This window comes from Leptonychotes weddellii, chromosome 10 (assembly GCF_054177405.1).
Source record: "Leptonychotes weddellii isolate Sample4059 chromosome 10, ASM5417740v2, whole genome shotgun sequence".
Taxonomy (NCBI): domain Eukaryota; kingdom Metazoa; phylum Chordata; class Mammalia; order Carnivora; family Phocidae; genus Leptonychotes; species Leptonychotes weddellii.
In genome coordinates this window covers 117,273,199-117,298,127 of record NC_138378.1, presented here as the reverse complement: position 1 = coordinate 117,298,127, position 24,929 = coordinate 117,273,199, and the positions used below count along the sequence as shown (strand labels likewise).

Here is a 24,929-nt window from a genome sequence, read left to right as displayed (position 1 = left end):
TTCTCTAAAAAGCAAGAGGTGGGGAGGGGATGGCGCCAGCAGAGTGAACTTCCCCCACAAAGCCATGGAGCGTGGTGGTGCCTAAAGCAGGTCTGTTTTTGGGCTTGTGTAGGAATGACCTTCAGGGGACGCAGAGCCCTGGACAGATGAATAATACATTAAAAAACAAGTAAAGGGGCCAATATCTCTCTAGCTCCTTCCAAGGGAGGCAGGGGAAGTCACCTTGGTGATTGTCCCACAAGGATTATTGAAACTCCCTAAAACTTGAAAGCCGTCTAGTCCAACCACCCATCATAGGAGACCTATAGAATTTGAATCGTTGTCAGATAGAGCACACCGTCAAGCCCAGAAGGTCACTGAGCAGTTCTCTGTGCGCCACACTGTGCTAGGAGGCCCCCTCAGGGAACTTGCCCGCTGCGTGAGGAAACAGAATCTTATGTCCCTCCGTAGACTTCGGTTTACTTCTCTGTAAGGGTTTGTGAGGCGACACACACAAATTGGTTAGCACAGTTCACGCAGTCTGCATTTTACAAACACCCAGGCCGTGGATGTCTTAGGTCGGATCGTCAGCAGTGAGGAGTGAAGCCCCTGCTACCCTCTCGGACAGAGCCTGGAGTTGGCCTGCTCGCTCCCGGCCCTGGGGCACTGCAGCCCGGGCCCTGGGGTGCTGACCGGAGGGGCTTGGTGACTGGTGGTGACAGCAGAGGCGGTTGGCACAGCCCTGGCAGCAGGATGGGAGGGAGCAGTGCCTGAGCTGCGAAGAGCTGACCAGGTTCCACTTGGCACTACGAGCCCCTTGGTTCCATGCTGGTGTTTCTAGAACGCTGGGCCAAACGCCTGAATGTGCTCTCTCATGTAACCTGCAGCAGCCCTGTGAGCAGGTGGGGTCGCCGGAAGGGCTTGCCCACGGTGCCCTCGACAGGCAGAGCGGGTCTGAGCAGCCATCTGACCTTGAGCCCGGGCGCTCCGAGCCGACCACCAGGCCCTGGCTGTTCCTTCAGCCTCCCCTGCCCAGCTTTTTGAAATTGCAGGGCACTTCACTTTCCAGAAAGAGTAGTTTCCAGAAGGGAGCCAAGGGCATTGATCCTGTGGTGCTGTTCTCCCTGTGTCTCTGTACGTCTGTTGGCTAAAGTTAAGTTTTTGTATTGTCGGTGGAATTTTGTTTTCTCTGACATGCTTTTTTTTCACAGCTTTATTGAAATATAATTCACATACCATACAGTTCACCCATTTAAATGTAAATTCAGTATTGTTCAGCATGTTCACAGAGTGTGCATCCATCACCACAATTTTATTTTACTTTAAAGATTTTGTCTGGGCGCCTGGGTGGCTCAGTTGGTTAAGCGACTGCCTTCAGCTCAGGTCATGATCCCAGGGTCCTGGGATCGAGCCCCGCATCGGGCTCCCTGCTCTGTGGGGAGCCTGCTTCTCCCTCTCCCACTCCCCCTGCTTGTGTTCCCTCTCTCGCTGTGTCTCTCTCTGTCAAATAAATAAATAAAATCTTTAAAAAAAAAAAAAAGATTTTGTCTATTTGAGAGAGAGAGAGCGAGAGAGCACAAGCCGGGGGGGGGGGTGCAGAGGGAGAGGGAGAAGCAGACTCCCCGCTGAGCAGGGAGCCCAATGCGGGACTCCATCCCAGGACCCCGAGATCATGACCCTAGCTGAGGGCAGACACTTAACCGACTGAGCCACCCAGGCGCCCCATCACTACAATTTTAGAACATTTTCATCCCCACAAAACCCCGCACCTGTTAACCGGCACTGCCCCCCCCCCTCCAGGCCCTGCTAATCCACCTTGTGTCTCCACAGATTGGCCTCTTCTGGGCATCCTGTTTACGCAGGATCATAGAGTGTGTGGCCTCGTGTGGCTTCTTTGACTTCGAGTAATGTTTTCAGGGCTCATCCATGCTGCAGCCTGTGTCGGTACTTTGTTCCCTTGTTTGGCTGTGTGGAGAGACCACATTTTGTTTGTCCGTTCATCAGCTGATGGGTTTCTGGGTTGCTTCCTGACACTTCTCACCTGGTGGCCACAGGGAACTTAGCATTATTCACTGTGCCTCTCAAAAATCCTGTCCACGTCTTTTATCCCGCGGTAACTTGTTAAGGCCATTGGAGTAAAATACGGAGAGTCCTCCTGACACAGGAACTACTGTTTTTCTTGCTCTCTATCTTTGAAGTTCATCAGCAAGTTCTAGGGTCCTAAAAGGACCTACCGCGTGTCCTGCAGATGTCAGTTCACCTACTTGTCGCAGTTCCACGAGGGTGTGGGGTACATACTTGCACAGATAAGACTTGGGGCCTCCAGGGATAGGATGCTTGTCCCAGACACACCATCAGTGTGGTGGGGGCGGGATTTGAACCCATGCTGCCTCTGGCTTCTCAGAGTCGCTGCCACTCCGTGCTCTGTGGGGAGGTAGAGTCTGCGAACACTGTGCCGCAGGAAGGCCAGAAAATGGAGCGCAGAGACTGCCAGTTTGTTCTGGCTCATCAGACATATGGTGCATGCTTCTCCTGCCAGGCGCGGTGCCCATGACTGAGGAGATAGCATCTTCACCTTTGCGGAGGGCCTCCCAGTCTGCCTGACCTGGCCAGCTACCGTTGGCCCCTGAGTAAGGCCCAGGCACCCTGCCCCGGGCCTTGAGGCCTCTCGGGTTGGAAACTGGAAGATGTCAGTGCTTCTTAAAAGGGCTCTAGGTGTCACTGGACGTAGACGCTGCATGGTCACACAGCGGCCCCCTTCCTACACCCCAGCGCTTCCCACAAGGAGGGTGTGGGCAGGACTTTTAAAAATCGTTCCAGAATGAAGGTTAGATATGTTTGAATAGAGGCCCTTAATCGTTTACAAGGCAATTATGCTTGATTTCAGGAATGCCAGAAAGGACTACATTACTGCCAAGTACATCGAGAGGAAATATGCAAGGAAAAGGCATGCGGATAATGCAGCAAAACTTCACAGCCTTTGTGAGGCTGTCAAAACAAGAGATATTTTTGGATTACTCCAAGCGTATGCTGACGGTGTGGATCTTACAGAAAAAATCCCACTGGCCAACGGACATGTAAGGGTGTGGTCTGCTCCTTTTAAAGAAAGAAAAGAAAGTGGGGGGGTGGGGAAGTGGCAAGGCAGTATAATCAGAAATGCTGAAAAAGTAGTATAGTTCTCTGAAAGAAGATAGCATTGAGTTCTGGGGAAGAAATTGGTGCTTTATTCTTAAGCCAAAAATAGAATGCCAGCCCTGGAAGGAAAGGCCAGTCCCTGGGGGGAGGGAGCATCTTCTCAGGAACCCGAGCAACCCGAGAGAGGTCCTGTCTCTGGTGAGCAGGGATCCAAACTTTCAGTAGCAGCTGCTGGGGCCGCCCTGGGAAGGAGAGCCCCTCAGCCTGCTCCCTCCCCTGTGCCCTCCTCCCTGAGGAAAGGGGAGAAGAGAGACATCCCCCAGTTTTCTGGGAGAACCTTGTTGAGAGGGTGAGGTCTAAAGGTGGGGTGGGATCTTCCTGTCAGGATCGAGTCCACAGGAAACCGGTTACCAGTGTCAAGGGTTGGCATATATCCTAATACTCTTCCATGGGTGACCTCGTGACACACACAACACATTCCCTTGAAACCTTACTGTCATGATGAAGGCGCAGGGTGCTGGCTGTTAACCCTTAGCAGCCCGAGCACACATTATATGGAGCCTGATATTCCGTGTTTAAGAGAGAGAAAGGTCAAGCCCAGGTGGCCCAGGGCAGAGCATGCTCAGCTCAGAGCTGTGCCGCGGCCAGAGGACAGGGGGGTGGCCCTGGCTGGCTGGACAGGTGGAGTGGGGCACCTCCCTCTTCGCCTCATGTTCCCTGTTGCATGGATATTTCCTTTGCCTCCGGCTCTCTTGCCCACCCACCTGCCTGAGACAACCACCATCTGGTCTGTCCTCCCCCACCTGCCAGAACTCACGTTCAGAAAAGGCAATGGTGTCAGGTGTCCCCTAGTATAAACTGAAGGCAGTCTGGGCATTAGCACTGATGGCCCTATCCGTAAGTATAGAATGAAAACTGTGAACACCGGTATCAGAGACTGCATACAAGAGGCCTGGGGAACCTTCCTGGTGTCTTTGAACAAAAGGGCCCCCCCTTACATGTTGTTGGTGCAGGGATAGGGACCTAGAGATTGGGGGACTCTGAGATGAAACCCCTGAATTTCTTATTACTTCCTGTGGAGGAAGGAAGACCAGTCTCCAAATTGCAGGTTGCCAAGGGCAGAGTTTCCCCAGGAGACTGAAGGGGCCATATATCTTAGAGATTAATGTTTTGAAAGAAAGAATAAAAGGCTTTCAGAAGAGAGAGACACGATTTCACTCACATTGGACACAAAACTGAATGCTCCTCTTGGAATTCTGCAATGTTTCTGTTTGGTCTTCAGGAGCCAGATGAAACCGCCCTCCATCTTGCAGTCAGATCGGTGGACCGGACTTCTCTCCACATTGTAGACTTTTTAGTTCAGAACAGGTAGGTGTTCTAAAATTAGGGGAGCGTTTTGTTTTGTTCCTTGGTGTTTCCAAGGAAGGATCAGGTTCCTGCCTCATTATGTGGCCAAGGTGCTGGGATTTTCCCAGGCCTGAACACGAACCGTGGGACCGGAAAAAACCGCCAGGAGTGGGGTATTCCAGCATAGTCCCAAAAAAGCCCTAGAGTGTGAGGACAGAGACCCTTCTTGGTATCTGCAAGACCCATCTTCTAGCGTCTGGGACTCAGGAGATACCAGGTCAATACATCTGAATTCTGGGCCCTGGAGGGCAGACTGTCTGTGAATCCCACCACCCTGTGTGCACAGACCCGTCCCCACGCTTGTCCCTCAAGTGTCTCACTAGACCCAGGCAGGTGCCCTGAGCAGTGGGGAGAGTAAAAGGGACACATAAAAGATCCATACTTGGGCCACCCGCCTAAGCTGAGATTGTAAACCGCATCACTGGGTTGTGGGCATTTTGTTTGGTTTGAAAAGTTGTTTCTGTTTTTTAATTAGAAGTTTCCTTTAAAGAATGTGTGTGCCGCTTACCCGGGCTCCACGGTCCTGTTGTTTGGTGCATCGCCCGCCTGGGGCAGCAGGCCAACCATGAAGACCCGTCACAGTGTACCTTGACTCCCTGATCATGTGTGTGGAGGGGGAGGTGCTGGTCAAAAGCCCCTGAAATTGCCCCAAACGGAGTGGAAAATTCCACCGTGCAAAAGCAAGGTCATATTTTGCCTTTCGGCCTTTCCCTGCTGTTCCTGGGGGGCAAGAAATGGCCAGAGGTAGAGCAGCTGGGGGCAGGTCAGCAGTTTGCGGGACTCAGTGGAAGCCGCACTCTGTTGGAGCCGGAATGCCCACCCAGCGCCTCACGCGTCACGGTGGCTCCGTGGACAGTGGATGAGACAGCTTGGGGACGCCAGTCCTCCTCAGCGTAGTCTCTTGGAGCGTGAGAAGGGAAATCCTGATTTCTTCTAGCGTGGAAGGAGGGCAGCAGGAAGAGGGGAGAGATCAGAAGATGAGGCTCATTTGCACCCTGAAAGTGTAGCAGGTTCTGTCTCGATGAGAGCTGCCCCCCATCCGTCCTTCCAGGGCCCACAGAGCCCCCTCCCTGTCCCTCCTGCTCAGGACAGCCATGTTTCAGGGCTGCCTCCGCCAGTGGGCTGGGTGGCTTTGTCGGAGGAGTGCAGCAGTCCGGTCTTGTTTTGCGCTAGAAGGACTTTCGAAATCTCACGATCGCCGCTTTGGCTGTTTTTGGGGCAGCCCGGGGCCCGCAGACGCAGAGGCGTTTGCACATTCTGGGCTTTGGAAAGGTGGCTCTTTCGCTTCCTGTCAACAGTGTCAACAATATGAGGAGAAAAGGCTCCCCTGTCCTTCTGTGGGACAGGATGGCAAGTCACACCGGCTTCCTGAGGCCCACACCCTTCAGCCTCCGGGCGCTGATGGAGAAGCGGGAGGGATGCCGTGGTTCGTGGTTCAGGGCGGCCCTGGAGGAGGCAGCCAGCACCCCCCACACCCACAGCAGCCGCACAGGCACCTCGCTCTGGCCTTCCCTGCTGCTGTCGCCGGGTCCTGCCAGCCTCAGCCCGAGCGCCTCACCCGCCCCGTCCCGGCAGCACCGAATGCCCCGCGCGCTGATTCCGTGGCCTGCCCTGCTCACGGGCCCAGGCCCCGGCCTGTGACTCACCTGTCTCTCCCTCCCTCTGCCCCTGTTTTTGGTCAGCGGGAACCTGGACAAACAGACGGGGAAAGGCAGCACCGCCTTGCACTACTGCTGCCTGACGGACAACGCCGAGTGCCTCAAGCTCCTCCTGCGCGGGAAGGCCTCCATCGAGACCGGTGAGGCCCCGGGCCCGGCTGTGCGCAGGCCCCGCGCTGCTGCGGGGAAGGGTCCAGGTGCTGGGCTCCTGTCGGCCAAGGGGACCCAAGTCCTGCCCTCGGGAGGCGGGGGGCCTCTCCTCCCGTGTCTGTCAGCGGTTTCCCGCCATCCGGGACGTAGGCCTTGAGTCACGGGCAGGCACCGTATGGTTGTGAGAGGCAGAGCGCAGGCCCTGCAGATGCCGCTCGTGCTGAGGTGAACTTGAACAAGGCTTGGGGCATCTTGCCCCCCTCCTCAGAACCCCCAGCCAGGATCAGGCTTAACCCCTTCCCGGCTCTGGGTGGAAGGTTTACGGGGCGGTGGGGAGTCAACGAGTCTCCTCCTCGGGGGACCCTGAGCTCCTGGACCTTCATCCCTCCCTCTACCAGGGGACCCTGATGCACTGGCAGCTGCCTGAGGGCAGGCAGCCGTGATGGCGTTGTGAGGAAGTGTTTTTGAAGAGCCATTGAACAGAGAGCAAAGAGAACAGAAAGGAGGCACACACCTGCTTGAGCCAAGTTTTTTTCTTTCTTTCTTTTTAATTAATAACCAAACCTTGTTGATGGAGGCTTATTTGGAAGAAAATACAGAATTTCAGATTTACAGACTGCTGAGAAGGAGGTCGGTTAGCGCAGTCTTTAAAATCTCGCCGACCACACGCTGCTGCAGTTCTGTAGGACTGGAAGACCAGTCAGCCTCCCTGCTCCATGCTGTGCATCTCATTAGTCATGCTCAGTGTCACTTGGTGCTGCCTCCCTGTATCTTCTTTTAACTGCCTCTTGATATCAGACCTTTGCTTGTTTTTGCCGTAACGCCTCCTTGTGTTGCCCTGCCTTTTAGCCAACGAGTCCGGAGAGACGCCACTGGACATCGCCAAACGCCTCAGGCACGAGCACTGCGAGGAGCTGGTGAGTCTCCCTCCGGCGCGGACGGAGTGAAGCCGCCCTGCCCGGGTCGGGGAGGGGCCCTGCCCTCTGGGAGGAGGGTCTTCCCACATTTGGACCCTAGAGCGGACAACCAGGAGAAAGTGTACTTGGGGAGTCTTTTGAGAGGAGGGGACCACCCCCCTCGTAGTGACGCTTGGAACACAAGTCAGAATTTGCTGGTTGGACACGTGGCGTCACCTGGGGCAAGTGGAGCAGAGATCAGGAGGCCGCCGCAGTTCTGGCCCTTCTCTCGAGTCTGTGAGCCGCTAGCTCTTCCCCTTGCAGCAGCATCCCCAGCTGGTGTGCGTATTCTGTTCCCCAGCCCCAAGTCATTTGGATTGTTCTGCACCGTCTTTTCCTGTCCTGTTCTAGAAGAGGCAGTGCGGCCAGCAGACAGAGCCCACAGGGTCAGGCAGCGTAGGGGCTCCCACCGTGACCTGGGGAAGTCACGCCAATGCCAACTCTCCCGCTGTCTCCTTATTCGTAAGGTGGAGTCCGTTACACCAGTTTACAAGGTTGTTGCAAGAATTAGCATTGCACTGTGCGACACTCAGTGAGTGCTCAATAAATAGAACTACTACTAAATGCTATGCAAGTGTGAGATGAGTAAGAGGTACTGTTCTCAGTACTTCATATCCACTAATTTAATCTGGATAGCTACCTTATGACGTGGTTGCTTCTGCTACCCCTATTTTACAGATGAGGAAACAGGCACAGAAGGGTTAAGGAACTTGCCCAAGGTCACACAGCTACACTCTGGCTGTGGAGGAAATTAAGGGCTAATGTGCTAGGACACCCACTGAATCTAATGAATTTGCTTCTCTCCTGTGGATCTAACATGGAATTGGGTATTTACCTTCCTTGAGAGAATTGTGAAAATACTCATTCACATCCCTTTTCTGTGGGCCATAATCTCTCGTGTGGGCCAAGACTGGTTGGGTTAACAGTTAGTGGACACGTGCATTGTCCTCTGTTGAGTTTGCTCCTGTGTGTGCCTGTCAGCACCTGCAGGCCAACCATTAGCCTTTAGATCTCGAATAGCCCTCGCCTGCACACAGCACTTAACAGGTTACAGAGCACTAAATGGGAGTTTTGAGGTTTGAGTTTCAAGGTCCTCGGTGAGGTAGGGAGGGGGGTTTCAGTCGGCTGGCCTCGCCCCGGAGGGACTCTGCCTCCCCTCTCCCCACCTCCCACCACTGCCCGTGGGTGCCCACCTCACAGCCCTTCCTCTTCTCAGCTGACCCAGGCCTTATGTGGGAGGTTTAACTCTCACGTCCACGTCGAGTACGAGTGGCGACTGCTCCACGAAGACCTGGATGAGAGCGATGACGATGTGGACGAGAAATTGCAGGTCAGTGCCAGGCTGCAGGACGCCAGGAGTGTTGTGATGCGCTTCGCTCCGACACTGTGGAGCCTAGAGTATAATCAGGGCAGAAAGTGGTTTTGTACAAAAAGCGGAGTTAACTCTGGGCTTCCATTGATCTCAGTAGCTGTTTGGTTTTGCCCTTCCCACAAGCGCCGCTGGTCTCCCAGCTCCTGCGCGTGTTGATTTAAAGGGACGTTACTTGTGTGCTCATCATCAGCTCCTCAGATCAAAAGATATGGGGGGGCCTCTGTTTCTAGTGGGATTTCGAGGAAGCCCTCGCACCATGGATGTGGGAAAGAGCCAGGGGTCCCCAGTATCACAGGGCATGTTCACCTAGTTGATCTTTAAAACCTTAACTAGAATTAAATGACCGTTAGAGCTCTGGGTCCAGCTTTTTCCTTTATCAGATGGGATCATGGAAGCTTCAGGAGAGGTTGATCAGTTGACTCAGCCACAGTGAAGCCAGTGTTTAGACCAGCTTGAGGCCAGACGGAGGGCGCTGGCCTCCGAGTCCAGCTCCCTGCTCATGACACTCTGTCTTGCACAGTTGGGGCCCCCCCCCGGCAGGTTACTACCTTCACGCGGGTCTCAGAGCGGAGTCAGACTCCAGCAGACTGACTCCAGAGCCCACACTCCTAGCTGCCAGGAAATTCGTGGGGAATGCCATATAAAGTGTTCTATTTTTATTGTAGGACTTGAATGTCCTGATGTGCACTGAGGATGTCTGATTATATACATCTATGGCATTTCCAAAACCTCCTTGACTATCCTTGTTCGTGGAGCAGTTAACATCCACACTTACTATTTCTTAGACTAGGAAACTTCTCCACTGAGTTAGCTATAAAATGGTGTCCTAGTAAGAAGAGCTGACTAATGTTATACTTACCCACCCTAAAAAAAGATGGGAAACATGGGCCCCAGGGCGAGTCCACACATCAGAGTAGTATGACACAGCAGGTCATACAGTCCCAGTAAAAGTCCGACAGCAAGTGCTCACACGCCTCCTCCCACTCTCTGTTTCCAGCGGAGGTGGGTATGATACAGCCATGGGCTTTGTTGGATTTAAAATATGTGTGAAGAGAACTAGCCATCAAGTTCTGCGTAGCTGAGCTGAGTTTGAGCCATTGGGTTGGCCAGAGCCTTGACTGGCCGCTGTGAGCCGCTAGCTCTTCCCCTTGTGGGTGGTCCTGTGAGGGGCAGGGGGGTACGACAGCCAGTACTGTACCTGCTGAGCTCTGGGCATTGTGCTAGAGAAGCCAAGTTCACCCACTGAAGAGATGAGAAAGAGGGTCAGCAAGGCTAAGGTGGTTGCTCAAGATCGTAGCTCTTATAATGAAGCTGGTATTAGAAATGAATTAGATCTGGTTTACCTGAGTCCTGATTTCATGGGGAGCAAGGGTCAGCAAACCAAAAGGGCCAAATAATAAATATTTCAGGCTCGTGGGCCTAAAATATCACCATCTTTACTGCAACTACTCAGATGTGCCAGGGTGGCTTGAAAGCAGCCATAGACAATATGTAAATGACCAGGCATGATTGTGTTCTAATAAAACTTTATTTATAAAGACCGGTGGTGGCCCACGGGCCATGGTTTGCTGACCCCTGAGTTAGAGGAATCTTGAGACTTCAGTTCATTAGGGAAGAAAACATTGATCTCCCCTGAATTTGCTGCCTAGCTGTTGGGGATTGATTGCAACTGGGTGCTCAATTGAAAATGTGTTTACAAACAGGAAATGCAGTGAAAACGCAGATCTAGGTTAAGATAACTCTGGCTAGTAAAGGTGAAACAGCCTATGTTTTCAGTCCTTTACAGAATGGAGAATTGTAAATTATAAATCATGGCTTTTGGGGGTGGGGCACGTCTCCATGAAGAGACATGGTAAGAGTAACTTTCAAATCTTGCGGCTCTCATGTAACAATTGAGAGCCCCTGTAGCAGTGGTGTGCATGAGGTGGTCACCGGTAGACCGGACGCTGTGACCGAGAGGTCAGTGTGTGTGCATTTCCCACCCCTCTGCAGCCCAGCCCCAGTCGGCGAGAGGACCGGCCCGTCAGCTTCTACCAGCTGGGCTCCAACCAGCTGCAGTCTAATGCTGCATCTTTGGCCAGAGATGCCGCCAGCCTGGCCAAGGACAAGCAGAGGAGCTTTGTGCCCAGCATCTTGCAGAACGAGACGTACGGCGCGATCCTCAGTGGCAGCCCGCCTCCCACCCAGCCTGCGGCCCCCAGCACTGCCAGCGCCCCCCCACTACCCCCACGGAACGTTGCCAAAGGTACTGACCTGCTGTAGCTCCTGCCAGCGCATGAAGGGCATGATTTGGTTTTTGCTTTGGCAAGTTTATGGTTGCTTTGCTCCCTGCCAGATGACATTTGGGGTCTTTTTTTTTTTTTGTCTTAGAGTTGTTGGCCTCCTAAAGGAGCTCTTCATTCTTAGGGTTCTGAATGGTGATAGAGCATCTGACTTGATCCTTGTTCTGGGTAGAGGTGTGGCATCTGTGTCTCGTGGGGAGTGCGGGGACCCCACCCGGGCAGGCTTGAGGTGGGTGGCTCAGCTTGTGATGCTGGTCCTGTGACACTTTCCTGCAGACCTTCTTCCTGTTCCTTTTCTCTCTGCTTTTACCACTCACCCACCTTCATTCTTTCCCGTTTCCTTTCACCCAGCCCCCATTCAGCCAGCTTGTGGTGCCTGTGATTATTTTTTATCTCTGTGATCCCCATGAAACGAAGGATAAAAAGATGCTAATTTGGGGAAGGATACTCAACCTCATTGTAAAAATAGAAAATAATCCCGCGGGTCCAACCAATGCCTTAAGGGCCAGAGCTTGCTCTGCTTACCTTAATTGCTTGGTCCCAACAGAATGAGTTGGACTCAACAGATGCTGGTTTTTATTTTTGCGAAAATGGAAACTGAGGCCCCCAAAAGTTAAGTGATCGTCCCAGGACTGAAGGCCAGCTGGCCATTCTGCTCCTTGAAGGCAGGTCCGGCAAGTGGCCAGCGCAGCTCCTGGCCAGTGGCCTCCAGAGGGCATCCCATGGGAGGGGGGGACAGAGCCCCACGGGGCTCGGTGTCTGGGCACGGTGGCTGCCGTGGGCTGCTGGTCCAGAAGGAGGTCCCACGGTGCAGTGGTGCTCCGTCTGCTCTCCGGGAGGGGGTGTGAGCGACGGTCGAGGCCTGGCTGTGGGAGTGAGCGCGGCAGCTGCCATCAGCTGGCCCTGTGCCTCACCCCCCATGGGGCCCTGCCCCCAGCACCCAGGGGGATCCCTCAGGGAGGCCAGAGAAGGCTGACGGGGGCCTGTCGTCTAGGTCACTGAATCGCACCCCCAGGAGTGAGTCCCCGAGAGGAGAGCAGGTGCTACCCGGCAGGCCCCGGAAACAGTGGCCCCACCTCCCCGACAGATCCACGGCCCCTGTGTGCCCACACCCCAGGCAGTGCCGCCCCCGGGCTCGAGGGGGCGCTTCCTGCGCAGGAGAGAAGCTGCAAGACCAGGCCCCACAGCTGCCCTCCTCCCTGTCACCTCCTTGCCCTGGCTGGGAGGGGCCCATGGTCGGGTCCTCGTGGGGCCTCTTGTCTCCCCAGCCTCCTCCCGTATCCTGTGTGCGGGTATTAATTTTGTAAGGCCGGAGCTAAAATGGTTTGGTCATCTCCACCCCATTAATGGCTTTTACTGACTTGTGTGTCATGGGAGGATTTTATTTTGCTCTGTTGGGCATGTAAAAGGAAAACTTCATCTTTTTTTTTTTTTGCTTTTGCTTTCCTAAAGTCTTAGAATGAGATGGTTTGGGATTTTTTCTGACTTCTTTCTTTCTTTCTTTTTTTTTTTGGACTATTCCTGTAGTTAGCTTCATGTCCTCCTTTGACGGTGTAGATTGTCCTTCTTCCCTGTAGCCCCCCAGAGAGTCCCTCTGGTTCTCAGTCTAGCCCACACCTGGCCCAGCAGGGAGTCCCCGCACAACAAACAGCAAAGGGAGTCAGCATTGCATGGCCCGCACCAGGGCAGACGTCGTCCACAGCCCGCATTCCTCCCCAGGCCTGGCCCCCTGTGTGGTGACCCCCTGTGCACGGAGCTCTGTGGGGGCAGAGATGGTGACGGAGGCTGTGCTGGCTCCCCTGTGTGTGTCCGCTGCGCCCCCTGGGTGTCATGTGTGCTGACTTTTAGCCAGAAATGTTTGCAGGAGGTGGGGAGCCCGTCACCTCTTTCTGGTCTGCACCCTTCTCTCCTCGTGCTCTGAGAACAGGTGCTCCCCTGGGCCAGGCAGTGACGCTCACACAGCCACGGGAGGACTTAGGGAGCGGGGAGAGGCAAGCAGACGTTCCAGAACCTGAGTGCAGGGCTCAGGACATGTCATGGTGGTTATTCGTTTTCCTCTTCAAACAGTATTTATATTTGAGAAAGAAAATCAGTAAGGTTGTGAAAACCAGCTGGTAATTTTCCCAGAAGCATCCTTGGTCTGATGTGTGTAAGTCTCTTTCGTCCAGATGCCAGAGACAAAAGTTTCTTAAAAAATGAGGATTCTGTTTGTGGTCTTAGCGCTATTCTAGAAGGGTCATATTTACCATTTTCTGAGAGAGGGGATCAGTAATGCAGTGTTCTGTTTCTGTTTTTGTTCTGTGCGTGTGCGTGTGCGTGCATGTGCATGTGCGTGCGTGTGCATGTGCGTGCGTGTGCATGTGCGTGCGTGTGCAGTTCAGACAGCCTCCTCCGCTACTGCCCTGTGGAAGACAAACTCTGTAAGTGTGGACGGTGCAAGCAGGCAGCGATCTTCGTCAGATCCGCCAGCTATCCATCCACCGCTGCCCCCTCTCCGTGTGACATCTACCAGTACGTTTTCTCCTTTTTCCTTTCTTGCCAGTGGGCTCTTGGATCTGGATGGCTGGGAGGTGCTTTTGGCAGCCACGTGGGGAGAGCTGCGAAGCCGCATGCCCACAGGCAGAGGCTGCCAGGAGCCCAGCCCTGTGTGTCCCCCCCACCACCACCCCTACCAACCCCTCCAGCCGCCCTCCCCAGCTGCAGACTCCTGTCTGTCCCGCATCCCGCCTGGGGGGGGGGCTCACACACTCTCCTCCTCTGTCTTCCCGAGCACCTGAGCAACATTCCTTCCTTTCATGCACCAGCCCAGGGCTTCATTTCCTCTGGCCATTTGGTGGTTCTCAGTATTTGGGCACAGTCATGTGGATGTGATCTGGTATGTGTTCTTCTTCAATGTCAACACGTGGGTGAAAGGCCCAGGGCCTAGGGGAGGGGGCTGGGGGGGAGGAATGTCTTTACTGGATCAGTGGGGCAAGCCCTGAGCCTGTCTCCTTCCTGCTCTGCGTGGGCTGTGGGAGGGAGGAGCTCCAGCCTGAGGGGGCAGGCTTTGAGAGCACTGAGTTGTACCCAGGTTGTTCCTGCGATTTTTAACCTAAGCAGCAGCCCAGCTCCAGCTGCAGAAAGTGCCACGTGTGCGTGCACTGGAGGCCCTGGAAGGTTCCGTGGGTGTCCCCCGTCCTGTCCTGAGCGTGGCTTCGGCCTCAACGAGGATGGGCATGAGGACCCTGGGTATTTGGGAGCAGCATGAATGTTTGTTAGAGAGGGGGAAGCTGGTAAAGGAGCCAGGGGCTCAGGGCCCAGCTCCCTGTCTTACCAACTCTCTAACTTTTGGGGAAAGCACGTCACTTTGAGCCTCAGCCTCCGAGTCTGTAAATAAATAATAACCTCTTTGCCCTGCTCCCCTCAGAGATTGTGGAGCCTTTACAGAGTTAGTTCCTTACAGGCTGTCTCAGATTGACCTGCTGGAAGCCTGGGGAAATGGGTAGGACCCATGGGTCAGCTGAGGACCGAGCTCGCCGGGGGTGGGACTGGGGCAAGACCCCAGCCCCAGCTTCAGCCTCCTGCTGCTGTCTCTCCAGGTCTCAGGGTGGCTTCCCCACAGAGGAAGATCCTCACAGGCTCATAGAAACGTTTTAATCCTAACTTGAGGCTTGGAAGGACTCCCTGCCAATACGGTTTTCTAAAAATCTACAATGAAAGGAGGGTGTTTTCCCTCATGAAATCACCATTAGAAAAAAAAAAAAAAGCCCTTACCAGAAGAGCCTCTGGTGAGAAGGCTGGGGATGTGACGAAGTCTGACCCTCTGTATTCCTCTCCTTTTCTCTTTCCACAGATCCCCTGGCTCCCACTCCGCCCCCTCCAGTAGCAAAAACACCCAGTGTGATAGAAGCCTTGAGCCAGCAGAGCAAGCCGGCCCAGCCTGGGATCCCACTGAGCAAAGCCCCGCCCCCACCACCCAGCCGCCTCCCCCAGAAGAGGCCTGCTCCCGGGTAACCGTCTTCCAGCACCCCCCACCAGGGCCTGGCCGAATTGCCATTCTTGCTTCTTGCATTCAAGGTTCCAAGTGCCAGTGGCCCCATTACTTCATCTGCTGAAATTTCTGTACAAACATTTGAAATCTCCACATAACATTTGAGCCCAGGTGTCACCTAAGTAATTCATCAGGGTCAAGTGTCTTAAAAATAACTTACCAAGAATTTTTAAACTGTGAAAATTTCACACAAATGTGTACCTTATATCCACATAATGAATTTAGACTTCTGTTTAGTACAGACATTGGGTTTTGGGAATTAAAGTCAAGATGCTAGGCCTCTAGGTTCAATTTGTTGCTCACTCACAAGGTTCTCTTGCTTATATGCACCCTCTGCAGTGTGGGGCGTATATTTCCTACAAACTAGGATGTTCTCCTGCATCAACACGATACGGCCACACAGTCAGAAAATTAACAAAGACACATGACTACCTTCCAAACCTCAGACCCCATTCAAGGTTTGCCATTTGTCCATAGAACATCCTTTACCAAGAGGGATCTAGTTCATGGTCTCAAGCTGGAAAATGGTTTCGTTTAGTGGCAGTGATACTTAGAAGCCAAGATCTGAGTGCTTTGTGTGCTCATTGCTCTCGGAGGGTCGCCGCTCCCAGGCAGGCCCTCTGAGTGGTCAGGACCGGGGATACACACACGTATATGCCTAGGTGACCATCCGTGTAGATACACATTTATGAACACATTTATCTCTGTATTTCTATCTCGTCTTGAAATCCGTGAGTTCACGCTATCTCCCATTGCAAACCATACCAAGACACAACCATTTTATTATGCTCCCAGACTGTGTCAGGAATTTGGATTAGCACAGTGAGGATAGCTTGTCTTTTTCTCCACAATATCTGGGGCCCTAACTGAAAAGTTTCAGAGGCTGGGATGGTTCGACACAGAAAGTGACTCATAGGCGAAGGGCTCATAACCCCTCTCCACTCCGCGCGTCTGGTGGTTGGTGCTGGCTTTGGCTGACGCTGTTGGCTGGAGTACTTACCGTACGAGGCCTCTCCGTGTGGTGAGGGCTTCCTCAAATCGTGGTGGCTGGGCCAAGAACGAGTCCCAAGAAATAGGCACAGCCCTGGAGAATGTCACTGGTCAGGGTTGAGGTGGGGACGGTGCAGGAGCACAGAGTGGTCACAGACTCCAGATCTCGGGAAAGAATTTGGGGCAGTATTTTCAAAACACCACAGGGTTCATTCTCATCCTCTCCCTCTCTGTGCTCCTTACTCCCTTTTCCAGTGGTGAGAAATCTGGCTCCCATCCCTGCCTCCACCTTTCCTCTCCCTGCTGAGATCTGGGGTCCCCCATGGAGGTCTTCTTCACCCTGCTGGGGTGCTCTCACTGGCCCGCCAGGCAGCTGCCTGCCTTGTCCCCCTCAGGCACACCCTGTCAGGCCTCCTGTCCCTGCTGAGGCCCTGACTCCCCAGGGCGGGTCTTTTTTCATCCATGCCACCAGGTAGATGATGGAGTCTTTCAGGATAGAAACTACATCCTTCAGTTCTTTATCTCCCGGGCCCAGGGTTACTTCCTGAGGGAGCGACTGGGTAGGGGCGCCTCTGGCCAGAACCAGTCCCAGGGCTCCACCTGGAGGCCGGGGCTGGAAATGCAGCTCTGTACAGCCGAGGGGCCGCGCTCTGCCACCTTCTAGCTTCCATTTCTCCGTTGCTGGCTCGCTTTTTAAATCTGCCTTCTGGGAGATTTTCCTCATTGTATCTTCCAGTTCTTTTATTGAGCTTTTCATTTCCACTATCACATAATTTTCAAGTTAATAGTATCCTGTTTGTTTCATGGAATCGTTTTCTCTCATCTCAGATTATTAATGATGGGTTCGGGGCAGTGTTTTTGTTTATGTTAGCTTTTGCTTTTCTGAATAATTTGTTTCTTCCATGTCCATTGTCTTTGTTTTCACTTCTGTTATGTTAGAGCCTTTTTCCTATAAATCTGGTGTTCCCTGCCCAGAAGTTGGCACTTCAGCTGAGGCATTAAAACTGATCGCAGCCCTCATGCGCAGAGTTGCCAGGTGGGCTTGGCTGTAGAGAGTCTCACGGGGCACTTTTGCTGGGGAACCCTGAACTGGGGCTTTTTTTCTTGAACAACTCAGGTTCCTTAGAGAACAGTCTTTGTTTCTTGCCTGAAGGGATCCGGTTTTCTAGGAGTTGAATAAAGAAATAAAGTTAAGCTTTTACTTAGTCCCCCCCCCCCTTTTTTTAAGAGAGGTGGGGCAGGGGCAGAAGGAGAGAGAGAATCTCAAGCAGACTCCACGCTGAGGGCAGAGCGCAACACGGGGCTCGATCTCACGATCCTGAAATCATGACCTGAGCCGAAATCAAGAGTCAGACGCTTCACCAACTGAGCCACCCAGGAGCCCTTAGTCCCCCTTTTTTAAAGATGCTCCCCAAAACCGCACTGGTGTACTCCCTAGTCCAGACATGCTCTATTCTACCCTCTCCAAGAATAGAAACTTCTGGTCTTCAGTGGGTTGAGGGAGGGTAGTTGCTACTCGGGGTTGGGCTGGGAATCCAGGGATTCAGTAGCTCCTTGAGCAGATTTTGGGCCCATCTGTGTTTACTGCCCTGCCTTACACCCCCCCGCAGGGGCTTATAAGCCTTGGGGGCTCAGAGCACAGATGGGGGTCCTTCAGGGCTTCCTCACTGCGCAAAGGGTCCCCCTCCGTAGGTGAGCTGGCATGGTTAGGATCCGTCCCTCCAGTGGCCACTTCCAAAATGTTTCCTCTTCAGGTTCTCTTGGTACTTTTTTGGTTTAAGTTTTTTCTAATCTTTTTCCTTGGGAGAAAATGGAAGTAAATGTATTTCAGTCTGCCTTTTTTTAACCAGAAGACTCTCAGCACTTTTTTCATACTGCTTTGTGAGATCTCTTTCTAAAACATAGTGTGTTACATCCTTGCCTTCCTGTTCTAAGTGGCACGTCCGCGGTCTCCGCGGCTACTGAGTTACGCAGTAGGGGGGAACGCTCTCATGTCTACGCTGAGTGGCCGCAGGCTGTGCTTCTCTGGGTTCCTGCATCGGGGTCTGCGTCTTGCTTCAGCTTGCCCCCCTCTTCCCCTGTCGTAGCTGCAGACTTGCTCTTCCCGGGCTGTTCTCTCAGTTGCCAGCTCCCGTTTGAGGTCCTAGATGAGAGCCGGCCGGCGTGCGGTGGCTCCGAGCGGGGTGTCGCTGCCAGTGCCCGGGGCTGGGCACGGCCTGGCTGGGGGTGCTTCATCTCTGGCACCGTCTTACCTGGTTTTACCTGCTTCTTGGGATCCTCTCCTCTCGTCTGACCAGAGGGGAGGTGGGGAGGGGGCAGAGTGGATGAGGCGAGGGTATCTCCAAGACCACTTTGGATGGGTGGAAGCCTGCCCTCACCGCCTGGTGGGGTTCTGCTGCGAAAGAATACGCTGGTGGGGCCTCTTGGTAGAGGAAGCACCCACCCTGGTCTTACCCTGGGTGTACATCTGGGATTTTACGCGGGCTCTCTTAGAGCAGGCCTGATCAGCCCCACGCCTATTTTTGTATGGCCCACAAGCTAAGATGGTTTTTGGTTTTTAAATGGTTGAAAAAACCAAAAGAAGTCTCTGTCATGACACGCGACAATCATGTGAAATTCAGATTCCAGTGCCCGCACATACAGCGTATGGGGCATGGCCCCGCTCGGGTTTCTGCGTTCCCCGTGGCGAGTGCCGTGTGTCAGCACGAGATTTCGTACACAAGGCCTGGAATATGTACCGCCTGGCCCTTCAGAAAAAGGGTTCGCTGACTGGTGTCTTCAAGAATCGGGCCTTTCCTGGGGGCCTTCCTTAGTTGGGGGTGACTGAAGGCAAAGGGGGGGGCAGTATGATGACTTCTGTCCTGACATTGATGGACATCACACGGCGAGACCTGTCAGGTGGGTGGGGCCTTCACTTGGTAGGTGTTGTTAGTTTCTTGAAAGTATCGTAAACTCAGTGCAATGTTTTCTTCACCTTCGGTCTGAGCACAGATGGCTCCCTTGGAAGGAGGAGGGGGTGAGGTGGGGGTTGAGAAGGTACCTGTGGGGCCTCAGGCACCAGTAAATCTACTTTCCCCTTCTTTTAGGGCTGACAAGTCGACCCCACTGATGAACAAAGGCCAGCCGAGAGGACCTGGTAATTCTTTCATTTGGCCCCGGGGCTTACTGCTGCTTCCGCGGGGCAGCATGGGAGAGGTTTGGGCTGCAGCTGCGCCCCTGCCTTCCACGGAGCCTCTCCTGCTCCTGCTCCCAGGCTGCTCTGTACTGTGTCCTGCCTCCCTGTCCCCTTCGGGTGGGGCCAGGCAGGGACCTAGAAATCTGCAGAGGAGCTGGCAACACCTGTCCCGCTCCGTGACACTCACATGCCTTGCACGTTGGACAGAGGCTGCATGGAAGTCACAGCTGCTTGGGCCTTTGAGGGACTTTTCCCTCCATAGACCCGGAAATCTCTGGAAACCTGCCCTTCAGACATGATGCTGTGGCAATTATATTAAGTGTTCATAACTCATTGGTTATGCCTGAGGGCATATTGTGACGTTGATTCATTTTGGCCCTACAGGAGTGGATCTCTCTGGAACGGAAGCTCTGGGTCCTCTGTCCAACACTGCCGTCCTGCAGCCCCCAGCCCCCATGCCCAGGAAGTCACAGACAGTAAGTGGAAGAGCCCCTCCTTTCCTGCCTCTTTGCTCGGGCCGGCAGTGAGCAGGAGACTCTCCAAGGAAACAGGTCTTCCCCTCTTCCCCTTGGGGGCGGATGGGAGGCCTCTTCCTGGATCTGGGCAGGACACAACCCCAGAGCTCTCCAGCCGGTGGGCTCAGCGCCCTCAGCACGGCTCCAGGACAGACCCCCACATGCACCCCAGGCACCAGGCTGCCTTACTCCTAGCTCTCTGCACTCAGCTGGGATGGCTTAGCTTTTCCCTGGGCCTCCCGGAAGTCCCCCAGCCCCTGAGCTACACCGATCCGCCCATCTTGGCACCTGTGGGCTCCCGAGCCTGTGGTCCGGACCCCTGGGACCAGTTGGAAACAAAGTGGCCCCCTTCTCTGCCCCAGGAGCTGACGCCTCCCTGCCACACTGACCTCTGACCCTTCCTCTTCTCAATACAGACCAAGTTAAAGCCCAAGCGGGTCAAAGCTCTCTATAACTGTGTGGCTGACAACCCAGACGAGCTGACGTTCTCCGAGGGGGATGTGATTATCGTGGATGGGGAGGAGGACCAAGAGTGGTGGGTGAGTCGGGGGCCTGGGCCCGGGCTGTGCCTGGGAGGGCTGGAGCTGAATCCTTGCCCACGTGACCTGCGAGGCCTGCTCCCGGGTCAGGGCCTCTGCCTGTGCATCCTCGGGACTGCTGGCCGTTCTGTTCCCTCAGACGTCTCTGCCAGGGACACCCACTTCTGTGTGGGCCTCACTTATCCCCCCGGGGTGGGGGGTTCTCTCACATTAGGGTGCAGACCACTTGGGCTGCAGTTTCCAGAGTGCACTTCAGGGTCTGAAATGAGGCTTTGAGTTTAGAGGTGGTACTGTCGTCCCCCACATCGCCCATTTGGTGGAGGGAGGCATACAGAAAGCTGACCTAGGGGGCAGAGTCCCTGGCTGTCGGCCTTGGTCCTGAAACGAGCCGTGACATCCAGGTGGGGGCTGGAATGGCGTGAACGTGGTGTTTCGCCGGGTGGCCCTAAGAATCCAGACTGAGCACTTAACAGACTTGGTGACGTTATGTCACTAAGCTTTAGTCCCCTCGTCTGTGAGAGGGAAGTCACCTCAGCACCACAGGAGAGAGGATACAGTAAGAGGCTGTATTAACAACGAGGACAGCGGGCCTTGCGTGGGAGGCTGGTAGTGTTTGCACGCAGTAGACACCAAGGGCCCAGGCCTGGAGGTCGAGCTCGGGGGTCGCTCTGCTCTGTCGAGTGCAAGGCACATCAGGTGGTGCCCCTGGCAGAGGGAGCCTGATGAACTCCGTGCCCTGCCTCTTTCCCCTCACGGGAATCTCGGGTGTCCGTTAGCCAGAGCTCCCCCTTCTGTCGGCCTAGCCACACCCAGCAGCCAGGCAGGAAAGGGGCTGCCGCTTGTGGTTCTGGTTCCGGCAGGTGTGCGCCCACAGTGGGCGGGCCTGAGCTTACTCCCTCCCCGACTGCCCCCCGTGCCCCAAGAGCTGAAGCAGGTCTGGCTTTCACGCTTGTGGACAACGCGGCGTGAGGCGGGGCTCCAACCTGGCAGTGGGCTCAGCCATCTGGAACATACTAAGGTGTACAGAGGAAATGCTGCCCATAAACTCAGCAGCGCCCCCCCAGCTTACCAGGTGTATTACAGAGATTTTCTTTTTGACTTTTACTTACCTACCTAATTTACGTTTCTGAGATCATACTCGGTGTATAACTTACATCATTTACCCAGAGTGAAAATCAGTGGATCCCTTCAAGCCTTTCGTAAATGCTTGACTACGTTTAGAGCCCACTCAGGCGTTTGCCCCTTTCTGTGACTTTGCAACTCACAGACTTCTGACGCTCGGTTTCTCCATTAAAGAAAAAAGAGGCAAGTGGGGGGCAGGAGCCGGACAGCTGTCCTGCCATCCCCACCCCCCACCGCCCCGGACGCCAGGACCCCGGCGCGTGCGCTTCCAGGCAGACACCTGGCCCGCCTGCCCGAGCGCTCCCTGACAGTGGGCGGCCACCGCAGTTGGCCCTTGAACAACGTGGGGGTGGGGTGTTTTCTGGTAAACGCAGGATAGCACTTAAATGTACTTCTTCTTCCTTGCGATTTTCTTCACATTTTTTCCTCTCTAGCTTACTGTAAGAACACAGTATGTATAATACAATATACAGAATATGTGTTAGCCGACTGCTCATGTTATCTGTAAGGCTTCTGGTCAACAGTAGGCTATTAGTAGTTAAGATTTTGGGGAGTCAGGAGCTAGACGCAGATTTTCAACTGCAGGGGGTGGGGGTGGCACTTCGAACTTCCAGGTGGTCAAGGGTCAGCTATATTTGAAGCACGAGTGAAAGAAAAAAGGGAAAACAGTTCAGATGTCTTACCCAGGTCATTCTTTCTCAGAAGAAATTGTTCTGAACAAATTTCTTTTTTCCACATGCTATAGCATTGTCCTTCGAAGTTTCTAACATGTAGAATTTTTGTAACCACCTAACCTTTTGTTCATTTCAGATTGGCCACATTGACGGGGATCCCAGTCGCAAAGGAGCCTTTCCCGTGTCATTTGTGCACTTTATTGCTGACTGAATTGCTACTGAACAAAGACACTCCTTTTAACAGTTGTGTTCCTGTTTGTTACTGGTACCAAAACTCTTGCCAGATGACCAGTTTCATGAAATATATTGTCCGGTAGCCCACTTTCTCTAACTCCGCTCTTCTGTTTTACAAACTCAAAGGCAACTTGTATGTATAAATGAATTGTTTTTATAATTTGTGGTTTTCATGAAATACTGCCATACTTTTATTAGGGAAAAAACGGAATTTCCTAGAAGGTGAACTGAAAAGTTATTTTAACTCGACGTGATCAAGGTCGTCAATCTACAGAATTAGCTGAACCTAAAAGTATTTGAGTATTAGAAAGAAATTCTTCCAGCCTTTCCTTGGCCTGCTTCTAGAGTCGGTGACCCTTTAGTGCAGGTTTTTAGGAAGTTGGTAAACTTGCTTTAGAAGTAGCCCAGCCCTGGACTTTCTAGATAAAATGCTATCAGTTCACCTTTAAAGACTTTTTTTTTTTTTAAGATACATTTAAAGATTTCCTTTGGAATCCACCCAAGGTTTAGTTAAAGCAACTTGGAAATTTACACCTTAGCATTGTACTTTTCCAGCCCTAATTTGTGAGGTTGCAACTCTCATTGTATTCTGCATGTGCGTGTGGCCTGTTGTGAACAATCCTACCTAGCAAAACTACCCATGGTTTATTACGGCATATGGTAATAGCTAATTCAGTTCCACGTTCTATAAACCTGCATTTCCTGAATTTGGTTAAAAACTAAGGATGATGGATTGCAAAAACAGTTCTTTACACTAGTTTATATGCTTTAGGTGTTTCGGATTCGCCTTCTCGACCCTCCTCGGTCACGCAGCTAGAGCACTGTGGTGCAGACCCCACTGTTAACACTGCTGTTTCCCACTGAGTGTACCACTGCCTTCCCTCTCCAGCTCCCGGGAATGTTTACTCAACTTAGTGTCTTGTACTTATATACTATACCAACAGGAACGGTATTACACTGTCTTGAACTCGAAGCTGTCCATTTGTTTGTAATCAAGAGCATATCAGAAATCTGTAGGTCCCAGGTAATAAAACACTCCCGAGCAGACATCCCCATTTCACGACCAAAGTCCATCACGTCATTCTTAAACGGAAGCTCCTGGGGGTGGGGGGGTTAGGTTGTGTGTGATAAAATCAGAATTCATTAGTTTCACGAACTTGACTGTCATACCTCTATTTAGTAATTGTGAGCCTAAGATTCGTAATAGGAATATTGGACATTTGGGCACTCTTTGAGAATAAATAGGCCTATAATGCCCACTCGGATTTCTACCGGAAGTGAAGGGATAAGTGTAGGTCTGGGCTTGGAAAGCGAGGCAGCGATCCTTTCATCCATGGTGGCGCTGGTACATTTGATTGGAGCAGCCCATCTTTACTAGGCAAGACTCTTCTAAGTGCAGAGCCTTTTTTTTTTTTTTTTATTGCATTGTACTTTTTGTTGCTATTATAAAGGAAAACAGAACAAACTGGAATGTTTTATGATGTTGTATGGCAATTGCTTTTTAAAGCCTTTCGAAGTTCCGGGTAAAAATGTGTCAGATTTTTTTTTTTTTTTTAAAGCACTACATCTGTTTTCACTAATTGTTAATTTCTGTTGTTTGAACCCTTCATTTAGTTAATTCCCTCACAGATTTAAGAAAGTAAACAGATATACTTTGCACGGTGCACTTCTTATGTGTATTTTAACAAAGTCCTCTTGCATCTGTGTTTTATAATCAGCCTTTTGACTACTTGGTGCCAGATATCTAAGGAATTAAAGTTGAGTCTCACCAACATTTAAACACCAGTCCCAAACTAATCTGTCAGGTTCACTGGTACATAAATATCTTGGAAATATTTTTTCCAGCTGACAATTTGGTGGTGCTGTTGTGCAGTAATTAATATTACTCTTGCCAGAGGAGAAATTATATTAACTTCCCCACTAACATCCTTTCCTAGTTATTTGCTCTTTGCAAATTAAAAAACAACTGAGAGGAAGGAAAACATTGTAGATAACTATTTATATTTAAAGTTTACATTTCATGAACTTAGCTGCAGGATCCCGGCATTTTGCATGCCATTTTCCATCAGATCTGACTTCTAGAGATGAGGACTCCAACATGTGCACAGACTCCTAGGTCCTGTGTGATCTGCTACGGGGTGGAGAGCATAAATATGCAGCTCGGAATGCTGTTTGAGATGTATGATACTCGATTCGTTCACTTGATTACTTCGATCTAGTTGCAGCGCAACTGTGTATATTGTATAACCTAAATCGATTCTTATTTTCGTTGTCCTTGATGCAGTGATTTATAATTAGAGCATGTTCAGTAAGTTGACTCTTCCTGTTAACTAGTCATTTGACTGGAAAAAAATAAAATACTTTTAAATGGACATAGTGTTATTTGTAATGTTTTTAATCCTTTAAGCACTGCATATTAAAATGGTCCTTTAGAAAAACCCACTAGCCTACTGTGCGTGAGATTCTTTCGACACTGTTATTTAACACGCGCGGTGATCTTTCTTCTCTGAACTCCGAGGTAAACACTTTGGTTTACTAGCATGCCATCCTGACATACACTTCTAAAGTTTTACTTTTTGTGAGCTGAGATGGCAGTCTTGCTGTTCCAGACCAGTGTGACCAGAGGTGCCAGCCAGTGGGCCCACGTGCTGCGCAACAGACAGCATTCGTCCTCCTCAGAAAGCCCTCTGCGCTCACCTACTCACTGCGCG

The 24,929-nt window shown here is 52.3% G+C and overlaps 1 protein-coding gene across 1 annotated transcript in view; it reads left to right on the top strand.

The window, feature by feature from the left end:
* ASAP2 (ArfGAP with SH3 domain, ankyrin repeat and PH domain 2) overlaps positions 1-24,590 on the top strand; it is a 155,871-nt gene extending 131,281 nt beyond the window's left edge. The window contains exons 16-26 of the mRNA XM_081797312.1: positions 2,867-3,056; positions 4,397-4,482; positions 6,204-6,319; positions 7,179-7,246; positions 8,502-8,615; positions 10,650-10,902; positions 14,772-14,928; positions 19,046-19,095; positions 19,519-19,610; positions 20,066-20,188; positions 22,121-24,590. Coding sequence (XP_081653438.1) covers positions 2,867-3,056; positions 4,397-4,482; positions 6,204-6,319; positions 7,179-7,246; positions 8,502-8,615; positions 10,650-10,902; positions 14,772-14,928; positions 19,046-19,095; positions 19,519-19,610; positions 20,066-20,188; positions 22,121-22,195 — 1,324 coding nt within the window. The 3' untranslated portion in view covers positions 22,196-24,590. The remainder of the gene's footprint in view (positions 1-2,866; positions 3,057-4,396; positions 4,483-6,203; positions 6,320-7,178; positions 7,247-8,501; positions 8,616-10,649; positions 10,903-14,771; positions 14,929-19,045; positions 19,096-19,518; positions 19,611-20,065; positions 20,189-22,120) is intronic.
* The last annotated feature ends 339 nt before the right edge of the window (positions 24,591-24,929 follow it).